At 36.7% G+C, this 11662-nt stretch overlaps 1 protein-coding gene across 2 annotated transcripts in view; it reads right to left on the bottom strand.

The window, feature by feature from the left end:
• Positions 1–1758: 1758 nt before the first annotated feature.
• The window catches only part of UBE2J1 (ubiquitin conjugating enzyme E2 J1), a 28534-nt gene continuing 18630 nt past the window's right edge, over positions 1759–11662 (bottom strand). For both annotated transcript variants that reach the window (XM_041767877.1, XM_041767882.1), the window contains exons 7-8: positions 11343–11462; positions 1759–5060 (exon numbers count right to left, since the gene is read on the bottom strand). In XM_041767877.1, coding sequence (XP_041623811.1) covers positions 4782–5060; positions 11343–11462 — 399 coding nt within the window. In that variant the 3' untranslated portion in view covers positions 1759–4781. The remainder of the gene's footprint in view (positions 5061–11342; positions 11463–11662) is intronic.

Raw genomic sequence — 11662 nt, 5'->3', positions numbered from 1 at the left:
CCAGGACTCTGAGATTATGACCTGAGCCCAAGGCAGATGCTTAAATGACTGAGCCACTCAGGTGTCCCAATTTTATTCCTCTAAACTGTGGTTTTTAGTAGTCAGTGTGTGTAACCATCACCAGTATCTAATTTTAGAACATTTTCATCTCCCACCAAAGAAACCTCATACCCATTAGCAATCACTCCCCCTTCACTTCCCTTCAGCCCCTGGCAATCACCAACCTACTTTGTGTCCTGTGGATTTGCGTACTGTGGGTATTTCATATAAATGGAATCATACACAATTTAGCCTTGTGTGTCTGGTTTCACTGGACTTGATGTTATCTTTTCTTTTTTTTTTTTTTCTGGCATGATGTTTTCAAGACTCATTCATGTTGTAGTATGTATTATAACTTCATTCCTCTTTATTGCCAAGTAACATTCCACTGTATAGACAGAACACATCTTGTTTATCTTCAGTCAATGAGCATTTGAGCTTCCAGTACATAATACTGCAATGAATACTTTTGTATAAGTTTGTGTAACTATGTCTGCATTTCTCTTGGCAATACACCTGGGACTGGAATGATGAGGTCATATGGTAACTCCTTGCTTAATTTTTTGAGGAACTATCAGTTTTTTTTTTTTTTAGATTTTATTTATTTATTCATGAGAGATACACAGAGAGAGAGAGAGAGAGGCAGAGACACAGGCAGAGGGAGAAGCAGGCTCCATGCAGGAAGCCCGACGTGGGACTCGATCCCAGGTCTCCAGGATCACGCCCTGGGCTGAAAGCAGTGCTAAATCACTGAGCCACCCGGGCTGCCCGAACTATCAGTTTTTCAAAGTGGCTGCCCCACTCTACATTTCCACCAGGAATGGATGAGAATTCCAACTTCTCCACATCCTCACCAACACTTCACTGTTTTATTCTAGCCATCACAGTGGATGTGAAGTATCTTACTGTACTTTTGATGTGCATTTCCCTAATGACTAATGATGTTTGAGCATCTTTTCATGTTTCTGGGTCATCTGTGTGTCTACAATCCCTTTGCTGTTTTTAAATGTTTATCTTTTTTATTATTGAGAAATGAGTTCTCTAGATATTGATATAGATCTCTTATCAGATATATTATCTGCAAATATTTTCTCCCATTCAGTATTATCTTTTCACTTTATTAATGATGTTCTTTGAAACACAAAGGGTTTATTTTGATAAAGCATAATTTATCTACTTCTTTCCTTGGTTACTTGTACTTTTAGTCTTGTGTCTAAGAAATTACTGCCTCATTCATGGTCACAAAGTTTTAGTATGCTTTCTTCTAACAATTTTATAGTTTTTGTTCTTAACATTAAGGTCTTGGATCCATTTTGAGTTGTTTTGTATATGGTGTGAGGCAGTAGATGTATAATTTTACATTTGTTTATTTCTCTCACAACAGAGGATTGGCCCGTGGCTCAGAGCTGTGGAAAGGCGGCCATAAGCATTTGCTGTCAGATTAGGCCAGAGAGGTCAGTGGGACTTTAGTTACACACAGCCTTATAAACTACATTAAGGTTGTGAGCTTAAGAGATAGAATCAGACCTGCACACTGGAGAAGATGCTGGCAGGGGTAGGGGGAATGATAGGGTAAGACTGGAGACTTGTCCGAGGAGAGGAGGCTCATTAGGGTAACAGCAGGGAGCATAAAGAGAAGTGGAAGACGTGAGAGAATATTTAAGGAGGCAAAATGGATTGAAGATCGAATAATATAAAGAATACAACTTTTGGTCAAAGCACGGTATGAATAAATTTATTGAGCAGCTCAAACTAGTTCTGAAGGCAACTGTTCAAGAGGCGTTCCAAACAGCTTCTGAGCAATGTACACCCTCCCACAAGGCTTAAACAGTACACACGTTAATGTACACATTAGTCTTTAAGAGTCAGGTTCACTAAAGGCAGTCATTTCATATACTTAATTGCAAATGATGCAACAGTATAGGCTTTTCAGTACTTCAGCCTAGATTTCTGCTCAAGTAAGTCCAAATGTGTGAGGTTTGCTTCTTTACAGATTCTGGTCTATAAAAATGGGAGGTCTCAAGATACCAGAAGGTTTATTCATAGCCAAAAGTAACAAAAAGATTTCTTATTCTCCTGAAATAAGAAATATTACATTTCCATAGTCAAAATGATAAACAATTTTAAAGGTTTTTTTTTTAAAAAACTTCATTGAGAATTTTGATCAAATTCATTTATTTCAGTAGAATAAAACAAATAAGCAGCATGAACATGTAAAGTGCTACATAAAAGCCCCACAATACATAAATTTTTAAAGGTTTCATTGGCTTAAACAGTTACAGGTGAAACAGACATTATATATTTTTTTCAAGCATGCTATTTTAACTACCTTGATATGTAGTCATGTGCTTTGTTGGTCAAAGAAAAAGCCACGAATTACCTAAATCTGAGGATTGGGGGAAGGAGTCCTAAGCCTTTACCAATCAGATCACACATATCTGGTTTTGCCCTTACCCTGTAATTAAAGGGATAAACTGGGGCTTTAAAAAATAAGTTTTCTGAAATCTCTTCAGGTGGCATTCAAGTAAGAATAGCCCCAAAGATCAATTTTGCTCATCAACTCCAGGATGGGAATCAGATTGACAACTTAAGATTTTTAGGTAGCATATGTGAGCTGAAAGGGAAAGAGCAAAAAATATGCCACTTTCAGGTATGTGTATCAAGTGCTTAAAAAATGCCAACACAAACAAGTGGCCTGTCAGCTGATAGGTGTGAGACGAGAGGCAAATCAGATAGAGAAGGACCTGCACAATGCAAAATCTTCTCGGCTTAATCAATCTTAAAGTATTGGTACACCCCATGGATACATGTAACAAGATCACAGAGATCCAGAGGCTGGCTCAAGTTTGAGAGGAAGTGGAGGGAAGATTGTTCCTAGCACACGATTAATCTCAGCAGAGGTTGAGAGCAAGGGGACTTTCTTTTTCTCAGGTGATGATGTTATTAGGTCTTCCCAGGTGGGTCAATGCCCTCTTCCTAGGAGGAACCAATATCTCTAATATTTTGTGTTCCAAACCAAAACTTCAGAATGTGCTTTCTCATGGGCAGTAAAGTTATAAAATGGTAACCTATAATTTTCCTGACATAGGAGGTCTTCATAAAGTCCTTGAGCTTTTTTTAAGACTTTATCAACTTTGTAGATATAACAGAAACAATCTGTTAACACTTTTAAAATGCTAATTTATTAAAGTTTAAGACAATTATGTGTTATATAATAGTATACAGTATGTTCTTTATTTTAGAGGTGGACATAAAGGAAAAACGGCTATCAGATGAACATAGAAATTGTGTCTGATAATGAACAGAACCAAAGTCCATAGCAGCAGTAAAAATTAAATTTGCCTTTAATATAATTTTACAAATTGTTTCTATCTTGCCCATAATTTCGGTTAGTTAAAACTACATTAAGGACTTTATGAACACCGTCCCCCAAAGTACTCGAGACACATTATGGACTAACCTTTTGGACTTGTCTAGAACCTGAATGCCATTTATAACAGTTGTAAAAAAAAAAAAAAAAACCCACAAATGCACTTTTAGAACATAACCTATTTGAAAGCAGGGGGACTGTCTGTATTTAAAAATTAACTCTTCATTAACAAATACACTTGAGTGCCCTCAATGCGGCTACTGGATATGGTGAAGGCAATGTTTTTCTGTGATTCTATGTTCTCACCAGGCATTATGATGATAAAATTATCTGCTACAATCTGTGGAGCTAGTTCGCACTACATTATATATGTTGATTTTGCACTGAAAATTATTTATTGGGCTTTGATTAGGTGGACAATTCTAAGTAAAGGTTTTTCTAATTTCTATCACTGTTACTTGGGCCCTGAGCTTTTCTATTAAAATGGTACATGAAATATTTCAACATTATGCATTATTCCTAGAATAATTAAATTTATAGTGATTACAAAGCTAGGCATATAATACCTTCAAAAGATATATAATTCAAAGCAGAGCAAACATTAAAATCTGAAGATCCTTCCGTTTGACTTCTGGAAGAAAATCAAGTGATTTCCTGGCTTGGACCCTTCTTTCCTTAAAAAAAGCTCTATGGAGGACTGTTTCCTTTCTTTTTGAATCTTGTGTGCATTTGGGAGGGAAGGGGATAACAGCATATCAAAGTGGTTACAAAGCATTATTCCCTCCAAGTAACATCCAGTAACAAAGATGTAATCTCTCCTCATAAATGTCTGACTGAAATAATTACTTTCACTGAACAACATTTAGGACACAAAGTCACAGAATGGGCATCCCAGTCTATCTCCTATGAATGACATTCTCAGCAAGCTATTTGAAGAGCTCTACTTTCCCTTTTCAATTCTTATCCCTAGATCATTCTACATAAGTAGAAACAGAGTACTCAATAAATGATATTGAGTAACTAGTAATACTCACTGGAACTTAAAACACCTTCTTTAATCCAAAATTTTCAAAGGGTTATACAGAAAAGTATCACAAATTTACATAAAAAGAAGTTGAGGCATGAGAAACAATAAGTTATTTCTCTGTAAAGCAGGTCATATGGTGAGACAAGGGACTTTGACTTTCTAGTCCCTTAAACTAAGCAGACACAGTCTGAAAGTCTAGCTATATTGATACTGAATTTATAAGGATCAAAAAAGGAATGAAGGGTAAATACAAAATAATATTTTTGTAAACAATTCTTCGATTATACCCAATGCAGAATGTTTAATGAAGCAGCTGAGTCACAGCTCTTAAGACACAAAACAATATTATAACTCAAAGTCAAATATGTACTCATTGGCCAGATATATTCGTCGGAATATAAGAGCTGCCAATGCCAAAGTCAAGATGACAATCAGAACAGCAGATCCTCCGTGATCAGTGTGGTTGTCTCTTGGCTGCTGGCCCTGGATCACATCTGGGGAAGTAGACGACCTTCTTTGACTCTGCTGCTGGGCTCGGCGTTGTCGAGGGCTCATGGAGGTATTCTTAACTACAGGCTGAGCAGGTCGTTGAAGGGATGCTGCTGAGGGGTTCTGGGCTCCATACTAGGAAATTTTAGGAAATCTTGTTTGAAATTGGCAAAGAAAACTTGTATATATGGAAGTTACAAGAATACACAAAACCTCAGAGCACTAAAATATGACTATGGGCAAAACAACCAAGAATGATCTGAAGGCTGAAACTAATTACCCTCCTGAACAAGCCAACAACACAATTTATTCTGAATACTCATCAGGTAGAGGAGGACTTTATCAGCAACAAATAGGATGAGAACAGAGGTTAGCCATGTGCTCTACAGATGGCTTTCTACCCTCCTGTAGCTACAACTCCAGCAATATCTGATAAGCATCTGGGCATCTTACTTTCTTACAGGAGAGCTAAGAAGAGAAGCAATCTGATTTCTTTTTGGCTTGAAAATTTGCCAGACTAAATGGCAAAAAGTTTTAACTCTCAACAGCTTGCCTTACATGAACCAGGTCTCTTCCAATGTTATCTGACTACATCCACACACTTCCACCAACAATCATACAGCATAGGGAATAATTTCAAACCATACTTTCTTCACAGCAGTACTGTTATAAAAATCAGATGTAAAAAAAACAAAAATAAAAAAATAAAAAAATAAAAATCAGATGTTTTCAAGCCAAGTTTGTCTTTTCTCATAACTCCTGCAAAGTGAATTGAGCACATGTCTAGAATAATTCTTCACTGTGTATTTGAATTATGTTACCTTATGCATATAGAGCATACTTTGGCACACTAGCGGGCCCTACAAAGCACAAGATATCAATTGTTTTCTGTCCTTTCAATGACTACTGGGCCTAGCATAATTACAATGTGATATGAAGTGATTCAAAATCTTAAATATGGTATATAGATAAGAAAGCTCTACAAAATATAAATTCCATTTTATTTATATAGACATCTTAACTCTACCTCTAATAACCCAGTGGCCTTTAATTCTTTTATTGAAAACAACTTTATATTGGTTATATTAGTACCAATAGCCTTTCAAACAAAAAATAAGAATGCATGTCTCTTTCAGGATAACTTTAAAAACTGAGTAAATATAAAAATATTTTTAAAACTTTCCATTAGAGAAGATTTCAAATAGAAGAAAAAAAATCAATAATGTACTTTTTAAAAAGCGTAAGAGGATGAGCTTTGTTCTGGCAACAGCTATAAGCATTAGGGAAGAAACTGCTGATCTAAGTTACCTACAGAAGAAAGTACATTTTAAATCTGACATTCATCTTCAACATTACAAGGTGTGAATAATCTGAGTTTCTTAAAACTGTCTTTTGGAAGCACTCGAATGTAGTGACCCATAACACAGAGACAGAAAAGGAACTACGAGGTCTTACACTGTCACAGGCATCATATTATCTTAATAAGCACTCATTGGGTTGAGCTGAGTTACAGTGGCTGATACAGCAACATTCCATTTGAAATCTCCCATTCTTCTGATTTCTCAGCCAAGAAGCTAAAAGTGTCTAATGCAGTAAAAGTGCTCAAGGCTTACAGGGAAGGTTCTTAAGGAAAGTAAAAAACACAAAGGTGCTATCAATCCAGGAACTAGCACAAGAGATTGATTCAGCTTAAAGATTTTATTTTATACATGTTATTTTTTTCCATTAGTTTGAGAGAATACAATGCCCATACACCTGACTAAAACAAGCAGCCTTATCATTCATTAATTACCAGGCAGGCTCTAGCACTTTGGGGATGCAGGACCCTGGGCAAATTATTCAGTCTAAGACTCAGCTCTTTCATCTGTACAATTGGATAATATCCAATTCTGTACTTATAAGGATTATTTGTTTTAAAGATTTATTTATTCATGAAAGACACACAGAGAGAGAGGCAGAGACATATGCAGAGGGAAAAGGAGGCTCCTCACAGGGAACCCAATGTGGGACTCGATCCCCAAACTGGGATTATGCCCTGAGCTAAAGGCAGATGCTCAACTGCTGAGCCACCCAGGCATTCTATGTACTTATAAGGATTAAAAGGATTAACAATATAAAATGCTTAGGATACACAACTGCTGATAAATGTTACTTATTAATATTGTCATTGTTAATATACCCCTATGGAGACACTAGATTTAGTTTTTTTTTTTTTTTTTTAAGATTTATTTATTTATTTGAGAGAGAGTATGTGTGCATGCACACACAGGGTGGAGGGGTGGAGGGAGAGAATCTCAAGCAGACGCTGGTTGAGCTCCAAGCCCTACTTGGGGCTTGATCTCACAACCCGGAGTCAGGACCTGAGCTGAAACCAAGAGTCCATCATCGTTTAACCTACTGTGCCACCCAGGAACCTCACAGATTTAGATTTTCAAAAAGTGATTGCTTAGGACAGATTTTCAGACCTCTGTTAGTATGATTAACATATTTTAGGGGCATCTGGGTGGCTCAGTGGGTTGAGGGGTTAACTCTTGGCTTCAGTTTAGGTCATAATCTCAGGGTCTGAGATCCACCCACCCATGGGGCTCATGTCCTCAAGGAGAAATCAGTTTCAGATTCTCTGCCTCTCCCTCTATCCCTCCCCCTTACATGCCCACTCCCCCCACTCCTCTCTAAAATAAATAAAATCTTTAAAAAACATATTTAGAAAAACAGTCCCTATAAAACATTGTCTTTAGATGATATTTTAGTACATGCACTTAATGGAAATACTTTATAGACATACTGCCTTACTTAGATTCCTATATTTCAAGGACACCTGGGTGGCTCAGTGCTTGGGCATCTGTCTTTGGCTCAGGGTGTGATCCCAGGGTTCCGGAATCAAGTCCCACATCGGGCTCCCCACAGGGAGCCTGCTTCTCCCTCTGTCTATGTCTCTGCCTCTCTGTGTCACTCATGAATAAATAAGTAAAATCTTTAAAATAAAAAAGATTCCTATGTCCCAGATGCCTTCTGGATACTATATTGTTGAGTATTACTGACTAGTGCTGAGCTGAGATATAACATTCTAAAATTTTTCCTATTTAAAACAATCACATCATAAGAAAATGGTAACAACCCTAAGGTTATAGACCTGGAGGAACCTAGATTGCTTAGAGTTGAACTGGACAAAATTTTGGCAGTTCACATGGAGTTGGCATTTTCAAAATGCTGTGTATGGGCAGCCCGGGTGACTCAGTGGTTTAGTGCCGCCTTCAGCCCGGGGCCTGATCTTGGGGTCCCAGGATCGAGTCCCACATCAGGCTCCCTGCAAGGAGCCTGCTTCTCCCTCTGCCTGTGTCTCTGCCTCTCTGTCTCTCATGAATAAAGAAATAAAATTTTAAATAAATAAATAAATAAATAAATAAATAACAAAATGCTGTGTATGATTGGGAATCAGACTTCTAGAGTTTTGCTGTTTATCTAAACTTGTCCAAACATACCTATCACTGAATGAAGACTTAAGTCATACCAGTTTCCATGTTCTTAGTTAAGATAAAGCAACCATTTTTGGGAAGGTAGAAGTTTATGACATTTGTATTTAATTAATTTTTAAAAACCATTAGTCACAGATAATTCCCTTATAATACATATAAGTTTTTCTATAATAATCTAGAATAACCACTATTAGTGAAGGAGTTGTATGTTTGCTTTTTAATATAAAATAGAATGGCTTATTCAGAACCTCAATCCCTAGGAAGAGGGGAAAAAAGTCTAACAGACTGGAAGAACATAAAACTACCATCAGTATTTTCCCTCTTTCTACATAGCTAAAAAAAATCTGCATCAAAAAGCAACAGATGGCCTGATATTATCTGCTGTATTTAGACTTTGGGCAATCTCTCGCCCCCTCAAGGCTAAAAAAACATAGCTTATCTGGGATTTTATGTATAATATTTTAGTGAATTTATATTACACTTGCATGTAAAGCAGCCACCCCTAGCCAAAACCAAGTTTCAATTACTTCCATAGTGATCAAATTATATAATCATCCTCTGAGATAATCTGTATGTAAATGTAACCAAAATCTTAACTTGCAACTATAGACAATTTATTGCTTCTTGTGTTTTAACCAGAATTGGTATCAATTACCTTTATCTATGAAAAAGAATTCAAAGTTTTATGTAATTTAAAATCAGAATGCACAGCTGAACCTAGAACGACACTGTATATCAACCTAACTGCAATAATAAAAATGAAAACAAATCAAATCAAACCAAAATGGAAAATACCACTATGATAATAATACTAGTTATACAATGTATATACTTAAACTTCTAGATTTCTTTACCTGTATTTCTAGTATTTTTTACAAGTGCCAATCCCAAGATTCATTTATTCAATCAAAAAAAGTATTAAAAAAAAAGTATGTATTGGGAAGCCCAGGTGGCTCAGCAGTTTAGCGCTGCCTTCGGCCCAGGGCGTGATCCTGGAAACCCAGGTCCGAGTCCTGCGTCGGGCTCTCTGCGTGGAGCCTGCTTCTCCCTCTGCCTATGTCTCCACCTCCCTCTTTTTCTGTGTCTCTCATAAATAAATAAATAAATAAATAAATAAATAAATAATCTTAAAAAAAAAAAAGTATGTATTGACCACCAACTATACAACTATACACAAGGCACAAGGCCAGGCACCAGGGATATAATGCAATAGAAGGAAAGCTCTGATCCTCAAGGAACAAACATTCTGCGAAGATAGACAATAAATAATTAATGATAAAATAAATTACAAGTAGAATAACTGCGATATGCAATAGGGGGACTTGACATAGATTTAAGAGACTAAAGACAGACTTGAATACATCACAAATATCAGGAGACTGTCCTTACAGGTGAAAAAAGATAAACACCCTCCTCTCTGTAATAGGATGGTTCCATTTAAAAATAATAATAATAAAAAAAAAAAACCAGGGGATCCCTGCATGGCTCAGCGGTTTAGCGCCTGCCTTTGGCCCAAGGCACAATCTGGGAGTCCCAGGATCGAGTCCCGTGTCCGGCTCCCTGAAGGGAGCTTGCTTCTCTCTCTGCCTCTTTCTCTCTATGTCTATCGTGAATAAACAAATAAAATCTTTAAATAAAATAAAATAAAATAATTAATAAAAAAACAAAACTATAAAATAAAAAAACAATTAGAATTCTAAAAGTGAAAAGTAGTCTGAGTTTAATATTTCAAGGTAAAACATATACTGACTAAAATTAATTCATAATATCCCTCTGTAATTCATAAAATTACATGGGGATCATGTGAAAACAATTTAACTCTCAGCATACACTTTTTCCTTATACCTCCATCTCCAGTCCTCCAACTACTTCCTCCAGCGTACCCTTTCCCCTTCTCTCTCCAACCTACTTCTCTATACCCATCTCACTCTCTGAAAAGGAGAGAACAACCACTCAGGACTATGCAGTCCCACTTTATAGCAAGTTATGCCTGAGGAAAAGGCACATCTGTATTGGCCAGCTATCTAAATTTTCCTGACCCTTTAAAATCCTCTCTAAAACTGAAGAGGGGGGAAAGAAGATGCAGCTACTCAACCAATCTGTTACCAAAAGACATCTGTTCTTTTACATATAGAAAGGAAATCTATGTTTTTCCCCCAGAATCCTAATTATTTAGTGACTATCCATCACATTTTCTTAATCAATCTCTGATGATCTATACCCACCAATACTTAGACAATAGGTCAGGGCAGAACTAACAAGACACATAGTATTCATTTAATCTTTCATTCAACAATTAGTTATTGGTTCAACTTATTCAACAATTAGTCAACTTACTATGTGCAAGGCAGCACTGTCCAATAGAACTTTCTGAGATGATAACATTCGGTATCTCTGCTGTCCAAATGGCAGCCACAGCCACAAGTGGCTATGGATTACTTGAAATGTGACCACTATGACTCAGGAACTGAATTTTAAATTTAATTTAATTCTGAGTAACTTAAATACAAATTTAGATAGCTACATGTGCCTAGTGGCTACAGTATTGGGCAGAGCAGATCTGAGACAAATCTTTGGCTCTAGTCCTTTATTAATTGAGTGACTTAATGCAGCTTAACAAACCTGCCAAAGAAACAGTGCCTATTTAGGAAGTGGCCAAACTATGTATGTTTTATTTTATTCAGAGTGTAGTGCTATACTGTAACCAACTTTTCAGAGAAATCACAGAATTCTGGAGGGACAATAGGACCCCATTTAACAAGAAGGCCCAAAAAGTATGAATAATTTGCTTAAGATACTATGATTCATTAGAGGGAGAGGTGAGCTGGAATCCAACTGTCAGGAGAATCAAAATATTCAGATATTTCATCTAGAGATTTCCTCCTCCTATTGCAAATGACAATGATACAGACATACATATAGTAGAAAACAAGAGCCATACCGAGGTACTGGCCGTAGCACCCTGGAATGTTGTAGGTATATCATCCTGTAAATCAGTTAGTGAAAAAGAGTGGTTTAAGTCTGGCTCAGCAATAGTCTTTCCAGATGAATTGACTTCTGCCTGTAAAAAAAGTACACCCAAGAGCTGTGTTAAAATAGGAAATGTACAGAAGAACCTACACCTACTAATCCTCTCTTGGACTTATTTTATTTGCTAATTTACTATCAACTATTAAGTGCACATGTGTCTAAAACTGCTAGGTATTTCAAGATGCACAGACAAAACCTGTTCTCAAGGAGCTATCACTTGGTGAGAGACAA

The sequence above is a fragment of the Vulpes lagopus genome, chromosome 1 (assembly GCF_018345385.1).
Source record: "Vulpes lagopus strain Blue_001 chromosome 1, ASM1834538v1, whole genome shotgun sequence".
NCBI classification, from domain to species: Eukaryota; Metazoa; Chordata; class Mammalia; order Carnivora; family Canidae; genus Vulpes; species Vulpes lagopus.
This window is presented reverse-complemented; position numbering and strand designations above follow the sequence as displayed.